The following is a 26,098-nucleotide window of genomic DNA, read 5'->3' as shown; positions in this document are numbered from 1 at the left end:
GCACAGTGGCATTTAGCAGCCTTCTAGTTACCAAAAAGCAACGCCAAAGCCATATAAGTCTGCTATTTCTGAACAAAGGGGATCCCAGAGAAGCATTTACAACCATTTATGCCATAATTGCATAAGTTGTTTGTAAATAATTTCTATGAGAAACCTAAAGTTTGTGAAAAAGTGAACAATTCTTTTTTATTTGATCGCATTTGGCGGTGAAATGGTGGCATGAAATATACCAAAATGGGCCTAGATCAATACTTTCGGTTGTCTACTACACTACACTTAAGCTAAAATTAACTCTACAAGCTGCCTACATGCTCCCTAATTAACCCCATCACTGCTGGGCATAAAACACGTGTGGTGCGCAGTGGCATTTAGCAGCCTTCTAATTACCAAAAGCAACGTCAAAGCCATATAAGTCTGCTATAATGACATGTCTGGCACACAGTGTTGGGGCAAGGGTCCATCTGACCACTGATACCTGGTCTGCAAAGCATGGGTCAGGGCAGGTATATCACCTACACTGCGCACTGTGAAGCGGGCGTAACCCTTACACTACCTGATCGATACAACATCACACCTGATGTTTTAAAGCACGTTATTCCAAACAATTTAGGAATGTTAGGTGATTTATGCCCTTTATGGATTAAAACCAGACTCTGCATCAACTATGTAATTTTCCGTGGGAGTTTTGCCATGGATCCCCCTCCGGCATGCCACAGTCCAGGTGTTAGTGCCCTTGAAACAACTTTTCCATCACTATTGTGGCCAGAAAGAGTCCCTGTGGGTTTTAAAATTCGCCTGCCTATTGAAGTCTATGGCGGTTCGCCCGGTTCGCCCGTTCGCAAACTTTTGAGGAAGTTCGAGTTCGACGTTGGCGAACCGAAAATTTTTAGGTTCGCGACATCACTAATTGACAGTCATTATTGTTAAGCGCTGTTTTGAGATTAATTTAAGCTCATCTGGAGAAACCCTATCCCCCAAGAGACTCAAAAACCTGTTCTAAAATCCCATGATTTTACTCAGCGTCTTGAAGGGGGCAGGGGATCCATGGTAGAGGTATTAATGTAGGGTTTATTTTTTATTTTTTTAGGGTAGGGTTTTCTTTTTAGGATAGAGGCTTTTTTTTTTAGGATAGTGTTTTTTTCTGGGGGTTACTTTCATTTTAGGAAAGTTTTTTTAGGGGGGCAAATTAAATTTTTTATGGTACTTTAGTTTTAGTATAGGGCTTTCTTTATTTTTGTATCTTAAAATATATTAAAAAGAGGGCGTTCCCCTCAGGATCACCACACCAATGAAAACTATAAATCCACCAAAGATGTTCTATAAAATCCACATATTTGTTACAGCAATCTTAAATTAAATAATCTGAAATGGTCATGAAGTTGTAATTTTGTAATCCACAGTGTATAAACTTGTTTCACACTCTCCTTAGGGTTTTATCAATATGTGTCACCAGGGATTAAATCACATATAAAATGTCTCTAATGATAGCTGATTATTTCGTTCAAATCCATTTATTTAAGGGGTTACTTGACTTATTGTTTCCAATTTCAAGATTTTTAAGGTGGTAAATTAAAATAGTTTTCAGATACTATAAAATATTATAGTGCTTAATTATTATTAAAAAGTTTAAAACCAATCTCAATAATAAAAAAAACAAGAAGAGTTGAGATTTTTTTTCTTATTACAATATATACAACATCATAAAACTATTCAATTAAGAAGTTAAAAATCCTTTTAAAAAAAATTATTCTTGCAAAAGAAGCACTTACGTCTATTTCAGAATGTAGACCTCCAGGTTGTAAAGATTTTGACTTATAAATAAGTTCTGCCTCTCTATATAATAGTCTATCTTTAAAATCCCCCCAGTTGTGGTTCACCTTGCCCACACCCACAAATTTAAAATCACTTAAACTATTATTGTGTACCTCCCTAAAGTGCTTATAAATATACAGTATGTATCCAAGACACCTAAAGGATAGGATAAGAGCTCACAGATGCTCTCTTATCCTATCCTTTTGGGGTCTAGTCCTCTCCCCTAAATACTGCTTTTGGCAGGAGCATTCAATCATATATTCTGTAGAACACCTTTGTCAGACCAACTGATAGTGTCTTTAATAAAAAAAGTCTCTTTGTCTGCATAAAGGTAAATGCCTTTATTTTCAAACCATATTGGCACGCTCTACACATAAAGCAAAAGAAATACACAAATATCTTGTTCCCTAAATGTCTAACAGGTAGATTACGAGTTATGCGCGATATAGGGAATTTAACGAACGCAATAAAAGTTGTGTTATTTCACCCCCTATAGCGCAGCCATTACAAGTTTTGAAACAGTCGGCTTGTGCGTGCGATATGGTTGCGTTGAGCTCCATACCGCACACAATACAAGCGCTGTTTTGACATGCTCGTGCACACTTTCCCCATAGACATCAATGAGGAGAGCGGGTCAGAAAAAAATCTAACACCTGAAGCGCGGAATGAAAAGCACCGTAACGCAACCCCATTGATGTCTATAGGGAAAAAAAAGGTAACCTAGCACCCTAACACAAACCCTACATCTAAACACCCCTATTCTGCTGCCCCTGATATCGCTGCTACCTTTATAATGTTATTAACCCCTAAACTGCTGTCCCGATATCGCCGCCACCTTAATAAATATATTAACCCTAATCTGCAGCCCCCGATATCGCTGCCACTATACTAAAGTTATTAACCCCTATTCCCCTGCACCCCAACATCGCCCACACTATAATAAATTTATTAACCCCTATTCCACCGCTCTCCGACATCGCCGCAACTAAATAAAGCTATCAACCCCTAAACCTCTGGCCTTCCACATCACTACCACTAAATAAATCTATTAACCCTTAAACCATCAGCCCCCCACATTGCAACAACCTAAATTAAACTATATTAACCGCTAAACTTAACCCTAACCGTAACCCTAAACCTAACCCTACCACACCCTAACTTTTAACATAATTAAAATAGAGCTAAATTAAAGTTACAATTATTAACTAAATAATACCTATTTAAAACTAAATACATACTTACCTGTTAAATAAAATCTAAGCTAGCTACAATATAACTAATAGTTATATTGTAGCTATCTTAGGTTTTAATTTAATTTCACAGGTAAGTTTGTATTTATTTTAACTAGATAGACTAGTTAGTAAGTAGTTATTAACTATTTACTAACTACCTAGTTAAAATAAATTCAAACTTACCTATGAAATAAAACTTAAAGTGCCTTACACTAAAACCTTACAAAAAAAATTACAAAAAATAAAAAACACTAAAATTACAAAAAATATTCTAATAAAAAAATAAAAAAACCCACCCTAAAATAAAAAAACCCTTATCTATAATAAACTACCAATGGCCCTTAAAAGGGCCTTTTTGTGGGCTCTTAAAAGGGCATTTTGTAGGGCATTGCCCTAAAGATAATAGCTCTTTTCCTACAAAGGAAAAACAAACACCCGCTAACAGTATACAAACCCCCACCCCACAAACATACAAAATAAAAATAAAGTAAAACCTAATCTACCCATTGCCCTGAAAAGGGCATTTGTATGGGAATTGCCCTTAAAAAGGCATTCAGCTCTTTCCCCTGCCCTTAAAAGGGCATTTAGCTCTTTTATGAAATGCCCAACCCCTAATCTAAAAGTAAAAACCCACCCAAAACGAAAAAAAAAACATTTCACAAAATAACAAACAAATTATCAAAAATAATAAAAATTATTTGTATTCTAATACCCATTTAAAAAAAAAAACACCCCAAAATAAAAAACTTAATCTATAATAAACTACCAATAACCCTTAAAAGGGCCTTTTGTAGGGCATTGCCCTAAGTTAAACAGCTCTTTTACCTGAAAAAACAAAAATACAAAGTCCCACTAAAATTACAAATCCCCACCCCCAAACCCCCAAAATAAAAAAAACTATCTAAAAAAACCTAATCTACCTATTGCCCTGAAAAGGGCATTTGTATGGGCATTGCCCTTAAAAGGGCATTTAGCTCTTTTGCATTGCCCTGAAACGGGCATATAGCTCTTTTAATAAAAGCCCAAACCCTAAACTAAAAAAACCTACCCAAAAAACCTTAAAAAAACCTAACACTAACCCCTCTTTAGGTACTCACAGTTGTTGAAGTCCCGCTTGAACGATCTTCATCTCGGCGGCTCCATTTTCATCCAGGCGACTCCATCTTCATCCATCATGGGACCGGCATCTTCTTCATCCCTGTGGAGGTCGAGGGGCGATGAGCAGAGGCGAAGGTCCTCTTCATTCGATCGTCCACCGCACACTGAGGATTAAAATACAAGGTACCCCTTTTATACTGGGGTACCATTGCATTCCTATTGGCTGAAAAATTTGAATCAGTCATTAGGAATTAGGGCTGCTAAAATCCTATTGGTTGTTCAAATCAGCCAATAGGATTTAAGCAGCTCTTGCTTGGGCTAATCCCTTGTGGGAGACTAATAAATCTGTTATTTCAAATTACCCTGAATTTGTGGCCTCCTTTTGAAGGATATTTGATGTTCTGGCTCGCTCCTCTGCTGCTAAACGACTCATGTCCATTCAGCAAGGTACAAGATCTGTTGCTCAGTATGCCATTGAGTTCCGTACGCTTGCCGCAGAGGTAGGTTGGAACAATGAAGCCCTTGTTGCCGCCTTCTTTTATGGGCTCTCTGATGCGATTAAAGAAGAAGTTGCGGCCAGAGATTTACCAGAGAATCTTGAGGCATTGGTGTCTTTTTTGGTCCTAATTGACATCAGACTCAGAGAGAGGCCCTCTTTCAAGGAGCGCTTGTGAAAGCCTCCTGTTCCGTTGTCTCCTACATGTTCGTTCCCACCCATGCCTCCCTCTCCTCCCATGCCTCCTGGTCCTGAGTCACCAGGTACTGCTGAGCCGATGCAGTTGGGATTCACGCATCTCTCCGCAGTGGAGAGGGCCTTTAGGAGGAGGGAGAGGCTTTGCCTCTATTGTGGGTTACAGGGCCTCCTTTTGAAATCTTGTCCTACACGGCCAGGAAACGCTCACACCTAACGTCACGGTTGTCCTTTCCTGGGTAGACTCCTCCATAGTCACCCAGGCTCTTGACTCCGGTGCTGTGGGCTATTTAATTGACAGTGCTTTTGTATCAAAGCACTCCATTCCTGTTTTGTCTCAGTCCGTTCCACATGCTATTGAGGCCATTGATGGCAGGCCCCTTCAGCCCGCACTTGTTACTCATGAAATCGCTCCGTTATCCATGGCTGTTGGGGCTCTCCATTTTGAAACCCTCCAGTTCCAGGTGATAAATTCTCTGCATTTTCCAGTTGTTCTGGGTTATCCCTGGCTACAAAAGCACAATCCCAGTCTCGAATGGCGCAGGTCCGAAATTTTGTTGTGGTCTCCGCAATGTATTTCCACTTGTCTTCAGAAACCAGTTAAAGTCTTGTGCACTTTTTCGGTATCTCAATTGCCAGAGGAGTACCGAGAGTTCCTAGACATTTTTGACAAGGTGCGTGCCGGTACGTTGCCTCCTCACCGGTCTTACGATTGTGCCATAGACCTGCAACCTGGAGCCATTTCTCCTCGGGACTGGGTTTACCCTCTGTCTGTTGCGGAGAATTGTTCTATGGAGGAGTATGTTGCTGATGCTCTGTCGCAGGGGATCATTCGCAAATCCTGCTCTACTGCAGGGGCTGGCTTCTTCTTTATGAAGAAAAAGGGTGGCAAGTTAAGACCATGCATCGATTATAGGGGTCTTAAACGTCTTACCATTAAGAATGCTTACCCTATTCTGCTCATTACGGAACTCTTTGACCGCCTCAAGGGAGCTACGGTCTTTACTAAACTTGATTTGAGAGGAGCATACAATCTCATTAGGATCAAGGAGGGCCACAAATGGAAAACAGCATTTAACATCAGGAGCGGGCATTATGAGCATATTGTAATGCCTTTTGGCCTATGTAATGCTCCTGCTGTTTTCCAGGAATTTGTTAATGATGTCCTATGAGATATGTTGCAACAGTGTGTTGTGGTGTATTTAGACAACATCGTCATACACTCACCCACTTGAGGCTCATCATTCTGATGTTACACGGGTTATTCAGAGACTACGTGAGAACGGCCTGTTTTGTAAACTCGAGAAATGTGAGTTCCATCAGACTCAAGTAACCTTCCTAGGTTATGTTATCTCCATTGCAGGGTTCTCCATGGATCCTGACAAGTTGTCTGCAGTTCTGCAGTGGCCTCGCCCAGTTGGTCTTCGGTCTATTCAACGTTTTTTGGGGTTTGCCAATTACCATAGAAAGTTTATTAAAAACTTTTCTTCCTTGGTCAAACCTATCACAGACATGACCCGTAAAGAGAATGATCCACTCCATTGGTCACCTACTGCCATTAAGGCCTTTGATAGTCTTAAGACTGCCTTTGATGCCACTCCAGTTCTGGCTCATCCTAACCCTGTCCTGCCTTTCGTTCTTGAGGTCAATGCGTCTGAGACTGGAGTAGGTGCCCTCTTGCCTCAACGTCCTACGCCTGACGGTTCCTTGCATCCGTGCAGTTTCTTCTCTAAGAAATTGTCTCCAGCGGAGTGCAATTATGAAATTGGCGACAGGGAATTACTGGCCATAATTTTGGCACTCAAGGAATGGAGGCATCTTCTTGAGGGTACTAGCGTACCAGTGCTCATTCTTACTCACCACAAGAATTTAACTTATATTTCTGAAGCAAAACGTATGTCGCCCCGACAGGCCAGATGGGCGCTAATTTTGTCTTGGTTTAATTATGTGGTCTCCTACCTGCCTGGTAGTAAGAATGTTATCTGTCCAAGGAGGAGTCTGTACCTACTCCAGTTATACCTCCTGACCATATTTTGGCTATCATACGTGCTAATTTGACTTCTCCCTTGGGGAGGAGATCCTGGCTGCACAAACCAATGCACCTCCTGAGAAACCAAGTGGTAAGTGTTTTGTTCCTGAGAATCTTTGAACTAAACTTTTGCACACTTACCACACTAAAGCCGCAGGTCACTCAGGCAAGAACCAAATGATTTGGTCTGTCACTCGAGAATTCTGGTGGCCAGGTCTTCTTTCGGATGTTGCTGCGTATGTTGCCTCCTGCTCAGTTTGTGCACAGAATAAGAATCCTCGACGTCTTCCTGTGGGTCTTCTTCAACCTATTGCTAATGGTGAGCGTCCTTGGACACATCTTTCCATGGACTTCATTGTCGAGCTCCCTTTTTCCTATGTCAATACTGTTATCCTTATGGTGGTTGACCGTTTTTCTAAAATGTCACATTGCATTCCCTTGAAGAAGCTGCCTACCGCTCAGGAGCTTGCTTCAATTTTTGCCCGGGAGGTCTTCCGTTTACATGGGTTACCCAAGGAGATAGTGTCGGACCAGGGTAGCCAGTTTGTCTCCAATGGGGCTGTGGAACGGTTTAATCAAGCTCTGGAACAGTTCCTCCATTGCTATGTCTCAGATCACCAGAATAATTGGTCTGAACTGTTAACTTGGGCAGAGTTTGCTCGTAATAGTGCTATTAATGTTTCCTCCAAGTTATCCCCGTTCATGGCGAATTATGGGTTTCAACCATCCTTGTTGCCCGATTCATTCATGTCTCAGGGTATTCCGGCTTTGGAGGAGCATCTCAGGCAACTCCGTTCCACGTGGGTGCAGATTCAGGATTGCCTTCATCGTTCTTTGCAGCACCAAAAGTTCCAGGCTGATCGTAGGCGTCTAACCGCACCTTCCTACCAGGTTGGTGAGAGGGTTTGGCTGTCCTCCTGCAACTTGAATCTTCGTGTGCCTTCCAATAAACTGGCTCTCCGTTACGTTGGTCCTTTTCGAATACTCCGATGGGTCAATCCTGTGGCCTACTCTCTTGACCTTCCTCCTGCAATGCGCATCTCCAATGTTTTTCATGTCTCCCTCTTGAAACCATTGGTTTGTAATCGGTTTACCACTGTGTTGCCTCGTCCCCATCCTATCTTTGTTGACAACCATGAAGAATATGAGGTAAGCAGCATTATTGACTCTCGTATGTCCAGGGGCCGCAAACAGTATTTGGTTCACTGGAGGGGCTATAGTCCGGAGGAGCATTCATGGGTTCCCTCCTCTGATGTTCATGCTCCCGCCCTCCTCCGTGCCTTCCATGCCCGTTTCCCCAATAAGCCTTTTGTCCTCCCGTTGGGGAGGGGTCGTTGAGGGGAGGGTACTGTCAGGGTTTTTCCCTGCTTTGTTTGCCATGTGCTGCTGGCAGCCATGTTACTCACCTCTCTTGCTGACTCTGGTGCATAGTGTGTGATGCTGCTCATTTCCTGCACGCCTTTTTATGGCCAGACTGGTGTACATCATCCATGTGAGACAGGTTGCAGTCTCAGAATTGTGATGTCATCACTTATTATTTAAAGGGCCTCTGTTCAGTATGCTTTGCCCTTGCATTGTCTCAGACCTGTTTGTGAGTTCCAGTTCCTGTGTATTACCTGGCTGTCTGACGTCCCTCCTGGTTCCTGATCCCTGGCTTGTTCCTGACTCTGCTGTTCTCCTTGTTCCTGATTCTGGCTAATCGGACTACTCACTTTGGCTCCTGACTCAGCTCGTCTGACAATTCAATTTGGCTCCTGACTCGGCTCGTCTGACTACCAGCTCTGGTTTTGACTCCTGGCTTGTTATTTTACTTGTGGACTTTTTATTATTTTTTGTTATTAATAAAGGTGTGACTTTTGCACTTCTCATCCCAGTCTGATTCCTGGCACCCTGATACCCCCAAGGTGCCGGATTCAAGACGGTGAGTAAAATAAAGGGGGCTTTAGTATAGGGTTTTGGGTTTCTCAACCTGTGGTACGTGTACCCCTGGGAGTACTTGGGCATTGGCAAGGGGTACTCCAGGGATTGGCCTTCATTATTTTTTTTCCTGATGACATGTCAAAGAAAGCTTTGTTTCTCATTTCTACCCTTGAGCACTCCTAACAGGGCAGAGCGTGAGTATTTCCCTGCCTAGGTTGAACCACCGCGGAATCAGTGATTCACCTGAAATTAGTAAAACCTTAGATTGGCTTAGATCTTGTTATTGATATAGGAGGGCTGTAGTTGAGTTTTACTGATATGAACAGAGAAAGTGTATTACTGTGACGAAGTGTGCCACTTTGAAATAGATAAAGTGCATCATACTATAATGTGCCTCAGTAAAACAGGACAGATAAACTGTGCATGAAATGTTTATTAAAATAAAAAGATGGTACCACAAACATTACTTTCCTCATTGTGCAGAAAATAGTTTATTTTTCTCTGTTTTAATGTAAGAAGCACATTAATTGTATACAATTATTAATATCAATGGACTATATATATATATATATATATATATATATATATATATATATATATATACATACATAAAACAAATATCACATTCCTATATATTTACTTAATTAACATATCTGATACAAGCTTGTGAAATCAAGAGATACACATGATTTACGTTTTTGCTTATGTAAACGATCAATAATATTTGTGCTACAGTTGGGGTACATAGAAATTAAATGAATGCCTACAGGGGTACTTGCTACAAAAAGGTTGAGAAACACTGGTTTAGGGAACTTTAGTTTTAGTATAGGCATTTTTTATTTTTGTGTAATGTTTGTTGTTGTATTAGACTGTGTTGTATTTAAAGAAGTCAACCTATAGGAGTGGCTTGGAACACCCTTTTTATTTCTGTTTACACTTTTTTATTTTTTTATTTTTGAGTAATATTTTTTAACTTTTTATTTTTTTGTGTAATTTTTTTCAAACTGGTAGTTTTTTTTATTTTAATCATTTAAGGGGTCTTATGTTAGGGGTCTTGAGGGGTTAGCTGTTAGGGGGATAATAGAGTAGGAATTCTTGCGATGGGCGCAAGCTTTTAAGTTTGAGCATAAAATGTGATTGCATTCACATGATTATGTTTACTTTCAATTTCTAATATGAGCGCTAGTTAAACGTGATCACGATATTGCAATATTGCGCTCGCATTAATGCTACCGCTTTACTTGTAATCTAGGCCATATTGTTTTATGAAAATCCAGTAAGTACAGATCCTAATGGAATACAGGTAGCCCTCAGTTTACGCCAGGGTTAGGTTCCAGAAGGAATAGTTGTATATCGAAACTGTTATAAATTGAAATCCAGTTTATAATGTAAGTCAATAGGAAGTGAGGGAGATAGGTTCCAGGCCCCTCTCAAAATTGTCATAAGTAACACCTAATACATTATTTTAAAAGCTTTGAAATGAAGACTTTAAATTCTAGACAGCATTATAAACCTAATAAAATAATCACACAACACAGAATATATAATTAAACTAAGTTAAATAAATAAAAACATTTGCTAAACAGCATTATAAACCTAATAAAATAATCACACAACACAGACTTCACTTGCATTTTTCTGCAAACAGTTCTTTCTATGCATTCCAATCTGGACTGAGTTATAGTCAGGAAGATCTTGTTCCCTTGAAATCTGCTCAATAGCTCAGGTCTGGTTAAACTTGATTAATTTCAGCTTGCTTGGCTTTTCTACAACACAAGTGGACAGCTCCACCTACTGGCTATTTTAATAAATGCACTGCTTCTCAATGCTTTTTAATAGCAGTCAGATGACTGGAAAAAAAGGTTGTTATTCTGAAACGGTGTAAATTGAACCGTTGTAAAACGAGGGCCACCTGTACTTTGAAATTTGGAATATTTGTATATTCGCATCTGTAAAATGGGAAAGCTTGGAGAAGGGATGGGACCAAGTGTAAACAACAATTTCATGTTGTTTAGGCAATATTTACATGTCAAAAGGCAGCTTATACTTATAACCTACATAAATTGTAATACTTCTGTATACAGAATACCATCAGAAAGACAGTACAGTTCTAAAATATATAGACAATAGCATTTGCATTTTTAGAACACAAAAAATAAAACATACATAAAAAATAAAGATACAAGCAAAGAAGATTATAACTTACTGGTAGTGTGAAATGGTGAATGTGTGTTCTGTATATATGTGTGTGTGTGTCTGTCTGTCTATATCAATCAATCAATCAATCAATCAATCAATCAATCTATCTATCTATCTATCTATCTATCTATCTATCTATCTATCTATCTATCTATCTATCTATCATCTATTTATCTATCACTATCTATATTTATTGTGTTGGTGTGTGTTTCTGTGTGTTTGTCTGTCTATGTATATACTGTAGTATGTGTCTGTCTATGTATATACTGTAGTATGTGTGTGTGTTTGTCTGTCTATGTATATACTGTAGTATGTGTGTGTGTATGTCTATGTATATACTGTAGTATGTGTGTGTGTATGTCTATGTATATACTGTAGTATGTGTGTGTGTATGTCTATGTATATACTGTAGTATGTGTGTGTGTCTGTCTATGTATATACTGTAGCATGTGTGTGTGTCTGCCTATGTATATACTGTAGTATGTGTGTGTGTCTGTCTGTCTATGTATAAACTGTAGTATGTGTGTGTGTCTGTCTATGTACAGTATATACTGTAGTATGTGTGTGTGTCTGTCTGTCTATGTATATACTGTAGTATGTGTGTGTGTCTGCCAATGTATATACTGTAGTATGTGTGTGTGTCTGTCTATGTATATACTGTAGTATGTGTGTGTGTCTGTCTATGTACAGTATATACTGTAGTATGTGTGTGTGTCTGTCTGTCTATGTGTAAACTGTAGTATGTGTGTGTGTCTGTCTATGTACAGTATATACTGTAGTATGTGTGTGTGTCTGTCTGTCTATGTATATACTGTAGCATGTGTGTGTGTCTGTCTATGTATATACTGTAGTATGTGTGTGTGTCTGTCTATGTATATACTGTAGCATGTGTGTGTGTCTGTCTGTCTATGTATATACTGTAGTATGTGTGTGTGTCTGTCTGTCTATGTATATACTGTAGTATGTGTGTGTGTCTGTCTATGTATATACTGTAGTATGTGTGTGTGTCTGTCTGTCTATGTATATACTGTAGTATGTGTGTGTGTGTGTCTGTCTGTCTATGTATATACTGTAGTATGTGTGTGTGTCTGTCTATGTATATACTGTAGTATGTATGTGTTTTAAGTTAAACCCCACAAAGCTATTAAACAGATAAAGTTACTTTAAGAGCTATGCAGAACACATTGTGAGAGCCAATTATAAGAGGCATATGTGTGTAGCTACCAATCACAAACAAGCGCCCAGTACTGCATTGTTGTTCCTGAGCCAACCTAGTTATGATTTTCAACAAAGGATACAAAGAGAATAAAGTAAATATAATTTGATACACTCTATCTGAACCATGAAAGTTTTATTTTGATGTTCATGTCCCTTTAACTTTACAAGATTTCAATATGGTGTTAGCTCACTTGTGTCAATTTAGTCAGTTTAGTCTATATTGGATAAAAAGGGGTTTTGCTATTTAAGACCATTTTAATTAATTTTGACTTATACGTCCATTTAAGTATAAGCTGCTTAAAGTGATACTGTGTGAGCACAGCTAATACTACAGTATTAATGCTTCTGACTGACACACAGAATTTTCACAGTTCTATTGGTGGAGAGAGAGACAGGCCTGATACAAACAATGTTGGTGCATTGGGCAGAAGACCATTAATTTTCTAAATACATGTATATATAAGTACATATGTATACGTGTGCCATATTTCTCTATCTGCTTGTATTAGCCTTGTATCTAAATGCCTTTGTTGACAGATTTCTGTATCACTGTTTAGTCTTACAGTTATATCTGAAGCATCCAGCTGTTCCCGTCCCACACTGATAGTGCCCGCTGCTGCCTATAAAGGATCATTTTGGTCCTCAATCGCTGAGACGTACAGAAACATGAGGAAGATGCTGCTCTGGGCGGGTGAGTTATCCATTTAACATTTCTTCTGTTTAACAGTCTGTTTTATTGTTGTTATAAATAAAAGCACTAAGCAGTTACTTGTGCTTAATAGAAATCAGTGCAATATTTATTATTCATCTATTTAAATTGATTTGACTTTTTTTTGTTTTGTTTTTTTTTACACATTTGTGCAGTGTCCATTACTTTATGTCACAGCCCCACATGGAGGAGTGGGCCTCTGCAGAAAAGGTTTATCTAGCATGATGTCATTAAAACTGCTAGGCTGGCTTACTATAAAGTGAATAGACTAGATAACAAGGAGTCCGATTTTAGGTTTTAAAATGATCCCCTCTTATCACACGGGGGCAGGGGCTACACTCAGAATTTCTAAGTACTAATTTTGTAAGATTTTATAAGTTATTTTCTGTTTTTTAAACAATCTGTTTATTTTTATGTTTAACATATTTGGTTTTTTATCAAAAAAGCACTGTTTAATATCCCTTTAAGTTTGTATTTGATCTATCTTCAACTTTCCTTTGCTCTTGTACTCTGTTAAAGGGACTTTATAAAAGGTAATTTATATATATATGTGTAGCATATTTAGGGCTAGATTACAAGGGGAGCACTAATTTATTGTGCGCCCATAAACGGGCAAATTCTGACAAACCTTAATTCATTCATTTGGTCTTGTATTGACTATTGCAAACTACTTCTAAATGGTTTCCCCAGCTCTTGCCTCTCCTCCTGCCCCAAGCCATTATTAATGCCTCTGCTACAATCCTCAACCTAAGTTGCAACTCCACATAATCTACCCCTTTTTTGCTTGTCTCTACACTGGTTTCACATATGCTATGGGGGTAGATTTATCAAGCAGTGGATTCTGCAATCTACCCCCGAAGTTTCAGGTCCGACTGAAACACGACCGCCACCGACCTCATCCGCCACCGCTGAGGTGGAGGACTGCAATCATCCCGATCGGATACAATTGGGATGATTGACACCCCCTGCTAGTGTCCGCGAATGTGCAGGGGGCGGCATTGCACAATAATTTCACCAGAAATGCTTGTGCAATGTTAAATGCCAACAGCGTATGATGTCGGCATTTAGCAAAGTCGTGCGGACTTGATCTGCTACAGCGAATAATGTCCGCCCAACATATGATAAATCTACCCCTTAGAATCTAGTTCAACAACCTTGCACCCAACTATTGGCTAGGTTACAAGTTGCACGCTATTTAGTGCTACCGCTCGAGCGTAAACATCGCTAGAAGTAATCATTTTGAGTGCATCGGTTAGGGCACATATTACAAGTAGAAAGTCAAACTTTTTCACAAGTGAAACCCGGCGCACGTGAACTTCAGGACCTCAGATATCACGAGTCACGACTGCGCTAACATTTTTCTCCCAATAGACTTTAATGGAGAACGAAGAAGAAGAAAACATTTGTCACTCGCTTGCTAACCCATCAGGAGTTATTAATATTTCACATTCCTATGTTCTTCACATACAGGACAATGCTATTTTTATTTTAAATAAATATATATATATATATATACACACCTATATATATATATATATATACCTATACCTATATATATGTTCCTATAGATATATAGGTGTATATAAATATATATATATATATTACATTAACATTATCACATATTTAATAATAAATAAAAAATATTAATAAGAACTATTAAAAAAATTATAGATGTACTAGCAAATTCTAAACAATCCATAGAATATATAAATATTTTTACAGTATAATTTTTTTAATAATAATTATTAATATTTTTTAATAATTTATATTTAATATTCTAGTAATGCATCTTATGATTAGCTACCCCCACACCTTTTGTCTCCACACCCTACAACTTGTAGATTGTAATCTCTTTGTAACAAGGCTCTCCTCCACCTATATTAAATTGTTTGTATGTTGTATTTGTATTTCTTTTCTTACCTTGGATCAATGGGGCCCATTTATCAAGCTCTGAAGGGAGCTTGTGGGCCATGTTTCTGGCGAGTCTTAAGACTCGCCAGAAACAGCAGTTATGAAGCAGGCTCCATAACCCTGTCCGCCTGCTCTGATGAGGCGGACAGGACAGGAATCGCCGTAAATCAACCCGATCGAGTACGATCGGGTTGATTGATACCCCCCTGCTGCCGCGAGTCTGCAGGGGGCGGCGTTGCACCAGCAACTCTTGTGAGCTGCTGGTGCAATGCTGAATACGGAGAGCGTATTGCTCTCCGCATTCAGCGAGGTCTTACGGACCTGATCCGCACTGTCGGATCAGGTCCGCAAGATCTTTGATAAATAGAACCCATAGTCATTATGTGCCACTACTCATGTACCCAGTGCTATGGAATTTAGCAGCACTTTACACACAAGTGATAATATTAACAATTATAACAATAATATAAATAATGATATCTGTGTGATTTGTATCTTCTTTCTGTTCACAGGACTGTTCCTGCTGCTACACTTACAGCTGGGTAAGGAGCTATGACCCCTTTTTGTTTTAAGCACGTGAAAATAACAAAAAAGAGACAAATGAGGAGCTTATAACTAGGTTCAAGAAGATCTGGGGTTTGAGGAAATGGCAAACTATTACAATTATTAATCACATTAATGTATAAGCAAGTACATATATATGAAAAAAATATGTTAATTTAAAGGGCTATGAAACCCAATTTTTTTATTTCATGATTTAGAAAGAACATGCAATTTAAAAAAACTTTCTAATTTACTTCTGTTATCTAATTTGCTTCATTCTCTTGCTATTCTTTGCTGAAAGGTATATCTAGATAGGCTCAGAAGCTGCTGATTAGTAGCTGCACATAGATGCCTCGTGTGATTGGCTCACACATGTGCATTGCTATTTCTTCAACAAAGGATATCTAAACATTTAAGCAAATTAGATAATAGAAGTAAACTGGAATGTTTTTTAAAATTGTATTCTCTATCTGAATCATGAAAGAAAAATGTTGGGTTTAGTGTCCCTGTAAAATTGCAACAAAGTGGCTGTTTTCACACTGCATGTTTAGGTTTATTTATATTCCTTGGTATAAGTGCTTGTTAAAGTGGATATAGAGCCTGTGACAACATAGAAATCAAGACCGTTTGATAAATATGTTTGCCCAGCTTCATTAGATCAATGTCCCACAATTTGCAGGGTTGTTCTAAGAGTGTACTTCTGGTTTATAAAGTGAAAGCTATTTAAATGTATGTACAATGTGGTTTACATTTGGTAAGCAGTATTCTAGAATAATATGGATCTAAAAAACCAATTGCTTATAGTAAGCAGCAGCATGTGACCTTATTTGATTAGTCTTCTTTATTTAACTCTAAACTTCAGTTATATATATATATATATATATATATATATATATATATATATATATATATATATATATATATATATATATATATATATGTATATATATATATATATAGAGTAAATATATATATATGTATATTGGACATAAAAGCTAGATTTTTCACAGTATATAGCAACAGGACAGACTTAAAACTTTAGGTTTGCTCCCACAATGACTCGTCTCAGATCTTTCAAGCTGTAAATAAATCATCCATCTCAAGTAGAATTAAACTTTAAGGGGTAGATTTACCAAGCAGCAGATGCTGCTATCTACCCCTTTACTTTCCGGCTCACCAGAAATGTAAGTTAAGAAGCAGCGGTCATAAGGCCACTGCTCCTTAACTCGTCCACCACTTCTAAGGTGGCGGGCAGCAATCAGCCCGAATGGAGCCGATTGGATTGATTGACACTGCCTGCTGGAGACCGATTGGCCGCGAATGTGCAGGGGGCGGCATTGCACAAGCATTTCACTAGAAATGCTTGTGCAATGATAAATGCCACCAGCGATGTCCGCCCGCACATTGATAAATCTACCCCTAAGATTTTGCAATGATGGTACCTAGCTCTAGCCTGCTGCCAAAAACTCTACAATTGGCGATATAGTAACCCAATGGGGCATATGGCACACATCTGGTATAATCGGAAAACATCTACATTTTTAGGGATCCCCATCCCCTTAGACCCATGCTTGTAGCCATTTAATAAAGTCCCAAAGAAATTCACTCATACTCAGAAAAAACTTTTTCATATTTCTAGTAACAGCCTAAAAATTCTCATCGCCAGACAGTGGAAACGCGCAGCTGTCCCAATGGTAGCTCAGTGGCAACAAGAATGCAACCACCTGATACAACTAGAGGAATATTCCTATTTAAAGGGATACTAAACTATTTTTCTTTCTTTCATGATTCAGATAGAGCATGAGATTTTAAGCAACTTTCTAATTTACTCCTATTATCAATTTTTCTTTGTTCTCATGCTATCTTGATTTGAAAAAGCAGTACTGTAAGCTTTAGAGCCAGCCCATTTTTTGTTCAGCATCTGGGTAGCACTTGCTGATTTGTGGCTAAATGTAGCAAACCAATTAGCAAGCGCTACCCAGGCGCTGAACTAAAAATGGGCTGGATCCTAACCTTTCATTGCTGCTTTTTCAAATCAAGATAACATGAGAACAAAGAAAAATGGTTAATAGGAGAAAATTAGAAAGTTGCTTAAAATTGCATGCTCTATCTGAATGATGAAAGAAAAAATGTGGGGTTAGTATCCCTTTAAAACTTCTAGGTAGAGAGACAAAAACAGAGAGGTGCCAAGGCATAGAGCAGTAACATCAGACCATACGAGGACCGACCCACCCCCAGGTAGATGGGGGGTGGGTCGGTCCTCGTATGGTCTGACGTTACTGCTCTATGCCTTGGCGCCTCTCCGTTTTTGTCTCTCTACCTAGGAGTCCTGTCCAGATGATGTCATTTGGGAGTGCAGCCTGATACACAATGGATTTCTGAGCGATTTTCTCTCCACACTAGCGCAATTCGTTTTGGGATCTCCTATCCTGATTTGACCAGCACTGTTTAAAACTTCACAGTCTTAATCTATACATCCAGATAAAAATCACATGGGAAGAATACTTAACAAATAAATTTAATATGGTATGACAGAGGTAATCTCCCTTTATTAGAATGATTCATCACTCAACAAGTACATGCACCATTACCTTGATATGTTCTTTTTGCCAGATAGATGTTTGTAGGCATCTGGGACATTGATCCAGGTGGCTCTGGACTGGACTTATTCTTTGCAATGGATAATCAGATAACACACAGTATTTATATGTTTTGTATTTCATGTACTGTATTTTCAATTGAAGATAACTGTATTCATCAGTTGGCTAAATTTTATGTAATGTATTTTGCTGGATACGTATTTTTCTTTTTCTATGTTCAAATTTAATAAAAATGTTGGAAAAAAACCTTTTGGTTTGCATATAAAATTAGCTTCTTATCAGTCATAAACTAGCAACCGAGCAAAGGAAATAAAGAGATCATTTAACAGTGTCTCTATCGCCATTAGACCATTTCAAAATTAGAGACTTAAAGAAATATTACATTAAATAATTAGTATATTGCATGCATAAAAATGTGTTTAATCTTAGAGATAACATTTACATGTCTGTGATATTCTAATAGCTAAAGGGAATGGTTAAGTGTTGAATATCCTCAAAATGTTACACACGTATGGTACTTTCAACAGGGAAACAATGGCTAAATCAGCTACACTGAAGACATCATGAAGTAGATAACAATATGGAAGATATTTCTTTGAGTGAGGCTTATTAAGTTAAGATAGCGAGAGATGGTCTTGTCTTTTACTACCTGTCTTTTTAGGCTCCGCCTATAAACTGGTTTGTTACTTTACAAACTGGTCGCAGTACCGACCAGAACCAGCAAAGTTTATGCCAGGGAACATTGACCCGCAGCTGTGCACTCACCTTATGTACGCCTTCGCCACTATGAACGATAACAAGATTGCGCCATATGAGTGGAATGATGATGTTCTCTACAAGCAGTTTAATGACTTGAAAAAACAGTAAGTATTGCATCCCAAGCCTGATCACACATAGTACAAAACTGATCTCACACACACTGTGATAGCCACATCAATAAAAAATTAAGCTCTCACTTATTTTATAATTACCCTACATGCGTATTTTTTTGTATTTTAGTCTACATATGCTATTAACTTTACTGAAAGAAAAGCCATATCCTGCAGTAGGTCTCACAAAATACATTTTGCCAACAACTGTCCTTTTATTTCTTAGGAATCCAAATTTGGTCACACTATTGTCTATTGGTGGTTGGAACTTGGGAACACAAAAGTGAGTTTATTATTCTATATATATATATAAAAAGGATTGTATAGAAGTAAAATATGCAAATGTAATATATGGAAATGTTGTTTATAGATTTGATTGAATGGGTTATAGTGCTTTATATCAATCAATTTACCATTAATAATGCTTCCAGATTCACAACAATGGTGTCTAGTGCTGCCAACCGTAAGATCTTCATCGATTCTCTTATTGAACATTTGCGAAAATATGATTTTAATGGTATTGACCTTGACTTTGAGTACCCAGGATCTAGAGGCAGCCCACCTGAAGACAAGCAAAGATTTACTATCCTGACAGAGGTGAGCTTTGTATATCCCTTATAGTATTCAACACTTTAACCTTTATCAGTGTGCCCCAATATTGAACAAGTTTATTGATTAATGCTCATTGTCAAGTATAGAGAAACTTGGAAATGCATCTGTCTATCTATTTAGCTATCTAATCTACTTATCCATAGCTCACTCTTTCTACATAATGAGAGGTAATTACATTTTCTTTATTCCACTCTCATCTCTAAATATTGTAGGAAATCCTGGCTGCCTTCATTGCAGAAGGAGTTGCCACAAATCGTCCAAGACTCCTGGTAACAGCAGCTGTCTCTGCTGGAAAAGGAACCATTGATGCAGGCTATGAGATTGCTAAGGTTGGAAAGTGAGTAGAAGAGATAAGAGGTTAAAGAGATGGATGGAAATTGTTTGTGATTTTACAGTTAGTGGTGAATATTCTTTAACTATCTGAATATCTCTATAGTTTGATTCACATTTGTTTTTCTCTTTAGGACCCTAGATTTTATCTGTGTTATGACGTATGATTTCCATGGTGGTTGGGATCCAATATCCGGACACAACAGCCCCCTGTGCCAAGGGTCCACAGACAATGGAGACATGGTGTATTTCAACACCGTAAGAGAACCACCAAAGCAACTATAGCACTCATCCTATATTGCATATAGTACTCAACAGACCAGGTCCAGGACAAAACTGGGGCAGCAGAGTTTTTATTTCTTAAAAAAAAAAAAAGATGACAGGAGAGCAGACGATAAGATATTTAAAAGCACAATGCAAAATATTAATATGTCAGCTTAAAAACTAACATTATATATTTACATATAAATCTACCCCTACATCTACATAGAATTACTTACTAATGCCTGCATTGCAGTAATTATTGACCTGGTGCCTATAGTGTTTATCAAGAATCTTGTTTTATTGTGAGGGGAGCAATTTCTTAATCTTGAGTCTTAACATGATGGTAGACAGATGATAAATTTAAAGTGAAGGTCCATTTTGATGAATTAGTGCCCGTTTTTTAATAAACCTATTAAAAACAAGGGCACTTTAATTCATCAAAATTGACATTTGACTGTTTTCTTCAAAAACTTAGCTTTTAATCCTGGCAGACGCTCCAGCACTTCCCCCGTCCGTCGCAAGCCGTCTTTGCGGGTTCAAAATGACGAATCTGGCTTCCTCCAATCACAGCGTTGCATCAGGCCAAGATTCCCCCGGAGGAGGAAGCTGTGATTGGAGGAAGCCTGACTTGTCATTTCTGACATCTGCAGAGGATTCCGACAGCCGGGGCAATCGCTGGAGCGGCATTCAGAATTAAAAGGTAAGTTTTTGAAGAAAACAGTGAAATGTCAATTTTGATGAATTAAAATGCCCTTGTTTTTAATAGGTTTATTAATAACCGGGCACTAATTCATTAAAATGGACCTTCACTTTAAAAAGCTATAAATCTTTATTCATTTACTTTTGTAGCCCCTTGCAGAATAGAACAATTGCTACACTGAAAAGCAGACAAAAGTTAAAAGTTGATAATTTAAAAAGAAAAATGATAAAATGATTAAGTATACAACATACTTTGCCTTCTGTTGTCTAAAACATCCGACCTTCACTGCCCCAGTGTGGCAGTCATGGAGTTTGTTTTAACTCTATACGTGGAGTTTTCACACAAGACCATTAGCACCAATCAAATTGTTGTGTGCGCTCTTAACTGGTACAAAGACAGATCAGTTTGTTAAGGTCACTGATTTCTTTATTTGTTCTGTGCATTTATATCTTTTCACTGTCTCTAAATTGCAGAGATATGCTATGAACTACTGGAAAGATAATGGCGTCCCTGCAGAAAAGCTCATTATGGGAATTCCAACTTATGGACGAACCTTTAGGAACCCAAATCCAAGTCTATGTGACGTAGGGATCCCAGTGTCTGGTGCAGGTTCTTCTGGGACTTATACCCGGGAGGCTGGCTTTTGGGCCTACTATGAGGTAATATTTCTATAATTGTATCATCACTGTTTAGGGATCTGCAAAAACAAACGTGTGGCCCTTTACTTAAATAACTTCTAGGATAACCTCACAGTCTTGCTAAAGTAGTAATGCAAGATTTTAGAAATGTACAACTATATGCTATTATGCTCATGAACAATTAGGCAGCAGACACTTTTTAGGAGTTGTAGGAGTCAAACACAGTTAAAGTCAACTCCATAGCAACAATCTACTACTGGTAGCTAGCTGAACACATCTGATGAGCCAATGACAAGGAGCATATGTGTATAGCCACTTATCAGGAGCTCGCTTCCAGTAGTGCATTGCTGCTCTTGAGCCTAAATAAGTATGCTTTTCAACAATGGATACCAAGATAACAATGTATATTTGATAATAGAAATAAAATGAAAAATCTGTTACAATTGCATGCTTTATTCAAATAAGAAAAGTTTACTTTTGACTGAATTGTCCCTTTGACCAAAACTAAGTTAATATTATTTGAGTATATATTACAATAATTCTATTAATTTGATTGAGGTGGCAGCAACTTATTATACTGGAAGCATGAGGAACTTATGTTACTGAGTACAGGAGTATAAGCACCTCCCAGTATCATTCCTCATGTTCTCGCAACCAGAGTTCAAGAAGGCTGTGACTAAAAAGTACATTAAAACCTCTTGCTTTTGTATTAAAACATTATGCTTTTTCCCATCATCCCTAGAGAGGCCAAAAAGCAAAATCTGTAACATAGGTTTTTAAAATGCTGTAAATTGTCTAAACCACCTTTTTTGATTTGCATCATTTGCAGGTTACAGAATTAGATTTTTAGTCTCTCTAGGGAGTGTGGTACAAAACACAATAGGGAGTGTGGTAAAAAAGCACAGGCAAGGCAGTTAGGGTTATATTTGAGGGTGGTTCAGTGTGTAGTTTAGGCACATGGCTTTGTAGATCAGTGGTGATTTATATCTGCAAATTGCTATAGTGACCACTAGCAGTCTGTAGAAGGCACAAGATACATAAAAACTGGTGTAACTGTCTGCACTTTTATGAAAATGTGGAAAAGTTAGAAGGTCTTTATACATTTACCCCCTTAAAATGTAAAAACATTATACAGAGCATGTTTTAAAGATAAAGGGTCCTATTTCTGAAAGTGCTAGCGGACATGATACGATGTAGCGTATCATGACCGCCGCACATCGATAAATGCCGACAGCATACGCTGTCTGCATTTATCATTGCACAAGCAGTTCTTGTGAACTGCTTGTGCAATGCCGCCCCTGCAGATTCGCGGCCAATCGGCCGCTAGCAGGGGGTGTCAATCAGCCCGATCGTATAGGATCAGGCAGATTGAAGTCCGCAGCCTCAGAGCAGGTGGACCAGTTGCAGGTGACCGCTGCTTCATAACTGCTGTTTCCGGCAAGCCTGAAGGCTTGTGCGGAATCAGGGACATCAAGCTCCATTCGGCGCTTGATAATTCGGCCCCCTAGTATCTGTCACTAATAGCAGTACGTCATGTACACTTTCTAATGTGGTTTTATACTATCCCTACTTCACTAGATCTGCACCTGGCTAAAAGGAACAACAGTGAAATGGATTCCAGACCAGAAGGTACCATATGCCTGCAAGGACAATGAGTGGGTCGGATTTGACAACAAACAGAGCTATGAGTGCAAAGTAAGTTTCCTGTTAGTGCTGGTGCTGTGTAGTGAATGAATTGGTTGATGAAGATGTCAGGTCAAACATGTGTCACATAATTATATTGTGGCGCACCTAACTCTTTTCTCTATTTTCACTGTCATTAAAATTGCCTTAAGTACGTATCCGTTAAAACAGTTGATTCCTGACTTGCAAATGCATATTTTTTTAATGTCAAATTATGGGATCCATCCATCCATCCTTTTTTTTTTTTTTTTTTGTGTAGCTACAGCATCATTCTAGATATTTTTCATTGCAGGTACCTTCTTTTTCACCTTAGATTTATTCATCAGTCTTTATTTACTTTACATTATTACGCTCTATAACCATCAAAATCCTATACATTTTTTCAAACAATATACCCAGATGTGATATCACTAGAGCAAAGTATGCAAGAAAATTTGTCTTAAATGTTTTACATACAATAGATCATTATATAGCACATCTGTACACCTTTCCACAGAAAACCTGAGCTGCCAGTGTTTTCCTCTGGAATAGAGGACTGTGGGTAAGGATATATAAATGAAGCTCATTTTTTTTCTTCAAATATCCATTTCGCACATGGATTCGCTTCTGCCAGGGCATTACTGGGCAAAATTTTAGCATAACAGAGATAGTAGAGTTCAGTAAGATAAATAGCATGTGGACAGCTGTTTTGGCCTTAATAGACTTCATCAGCACAGGAAAGATTCTTGTTTGTTGCTTTTGTAATCATATGAAAATCTTAATATTTTATCAGGATTCCCTGTGTGTTTTAATGGATACATGAGCTAAGCAAAGAAATACTATAACATGTAGGTTTTACCTTATAACCTATAAACACTGTATTTGCTAATTTTATTCATATTATACTAATATTCTTTGACATAACATTTTCTTTGTGATTAATTACTCTTCCCCCAGGTAAAGTTCCTGAAGGACAGTGGCTTTGGTGGTGCTATGGTCTGGGCTATGGATCTGGATGATTTCCTTGGTACTTCCTGCAATGAGGGCAAATATCCATTGATCAATCACCTGAAATCTCTGTTGGAAGGTAATGTCTGCATACAAAATGATTTATTTGGATGAAAAACTATACAATGATTTTGTTGGCAACATTTGCATTGTTTTGCTGTTCAGGGACAAAGCCCTAGAAAAGGCATAAGTATGTAGTACTGCAGCCAATTAGTGACAGATATAAATCAGCTGTTGCACTAATAAAGCAATCCGTGAGTAGCAGCTTCTAGGGTCAGGGAACTGGGATCTGCAAGATCCACTCCAGCCTCTCTAGGAATAGTAGAAAGAACAGCATTTCCAGAAATATATTAGAGGAACAGTGTACAAAATAAAAAATGAAAATGCATTGCAAGTTTTTTGTTTTTTTAAATATGTTTAGTTAAACATTTATGGCTAGATTGGAGTGGAGCTCAAAACTATAAGGGCTGTTGTGTGTTAATAACATGGGACGAGCACAGTTAGTATCTCTTCTATTTGTGTGCTCATATTATAAGTCTAAACACATTCATGGACCCCCTCCATTGTTTCAAAATCCATTGTACTTACATTGCACAAATCAGAGCTATTAAATAATAGGTGTCCTGGGATGTACCTAACAATGTGAACATTTCTAAACTAGATGACCCAAAGAAATTACATAAAGAAATAAATGACCCAGTTTGGATTAATGACATGAGCCCCTTGTTTTCTTTGTTCTTTGTTCCATCAAACGTAACTGTAGCTTAACGCTATAGATACATATAGGAAGACTGAAAAAGTAGGCAAATGCTTGTGGAAAAGACTATAATTTGTGTGTGTTTGTGCCCAGGTTTTGTGTTTTATATTTTTTCTTTTGGTTTTATTCTAGTTTTGTCATTTTTAACTTTAGGTTCAGTCACAAACTGCCCTGGAGATCCCTGTGACTCCTCACAACCTCCCCCAGTTGTACCCACTAATCCCCCTGTAACAACTACTGGAAGTGTGACCACATCCTCACCGTCAGACACCACTAAACCACCAGCTGGTACTGAGGTCGACCCTAACTACTGTGCTGGTAAAATTGATGGTTTCTACGTGAACCCTGTAAATGCCAACAGGTTCTACCAGTGTGCAGCAGGCATTACCTACTCTCAGCAGTGTTCAGCAGGGACTGTGTTTGACTCCAGCTGTACATGCTGCAACTGGCCCTAAGAAGATCTTCACAGCCTAATTTATCTATAGCAACTGCAATCTCAATAAATTCACAGCTAAATATGCAACATTGAAATATGCTTTGATTTGTTGGTTAGAGGTTTATAGACAGGGCTATAGACATGAGATCCAAAAAGCTGTCAGTCTACTCAAAGAAGTAAAAAGGTGTCACTCTCATATGAAAGAGCTTTGTTGACTGTGTTGAGCAAACATGACATGAGTTTGTATATCCTAAGTGAAATTCTAGTACATGGTATCTGCTTACATTGTATGCTCTATCTGAATCAGGAAAGAAAAAATTTGGGTTTCCTGTCCCTTTAATGCCCCTTTAAATTTGATAGAAGTATTAAAAGAGGGCTATTACTGTCATACAAAAGGTGTTCTAGTCTTTACTGCTACTGTGACGGATACTGGCTACCCCGACTGGGTAGCTCTGCCAAAAGGGTCCTGCTTCCTCCCCTGAGCCTGCACCTGTATAGCTGGAAAATGATTGTAGCAAGTAGCCCACCCAAATAACCAGACAAGACCAGTATTCCAGTGAAACTAGAACTGACTTTATTATATTAGGAAACACACTCTGCTTATATACACAAGTTTAAAAAAATAATTAACACTAAAATCACGAAAAATAAAAAACACTAAGATTACAAAAAAATAAGAGAAATTATCAAAAATAAAAACAATTACACCTACTCTAATAGTCCTATAAAAAAGCTCCCCCTCCCAAAATAAAAACACCCCCTAGCCTACAATAAACTACCAATAGCCCTTAAAAGGGCCTTTTGTAGGACATTGCCCTAAAGAAATCAGCTCTTTTACCTGTAAAAAAAATACAAAGTCC

At 38.2% G+C, this 26,098-nt stretch overlaps 1 protein-coding gene across 1 annotated transcript; it reads left to right on the top strand.

Annotated features, from left to right (window-relative positions):
* The first annotated feature begins 12,801 nt into the window (after positions 1 to 12,801).
* LOC128651715 (acidic mammalian chitinase-like) lies at positions 12,802 to 25,333 on the top strand. The gene is made up of 11 exons (XM_053704701.1): positions 12,802 to 12,890; positions 15,332 to 15,361; positions 18,624 to 18,825; positions 19,058 to 19,114; positions 19,263 to 19,428; positions 19,656 to 19,780; positions 19,908 to 20,031; positions 21,211 to 21,396; positions 22,954 to 23,070; positions 23,995 to 24,124; positions 24,956 to 25,333. Exons 1-11 carry the CDS (start codon positions 12,866 to 12,868, stop codon positions 25,255 to 25,257), a joined length of 1,464 nt encoding a protein of 487 aa, XP_053560676.1. The 5' UTR covers positions 12,802 to 12,865; the 3' UTR covers positions 25,258 to 25,333.
* Positions 25,334 to 26,098: the final 765 nt, after the last annotated feature.

Source organism: Bombina bombina, chromosome 3 (assembly GCF_027579735.1).
Source record: "Bombina bombina isolate aBomBom1 chromosome 3, aBomBom1.pri, whole genome shotgun sequence".
Lineage (NCBI taxonomy): Eukaryota > Metazoa > Chordata > Amphibia > Anura > Bombinatoridae > Bombina > Bombina bombina.
The sequence above is the reverse complement of the archived record's forward strand: the minus strand, read 5'-3'. Positions and strand labels throughout refer to the sequence as shown.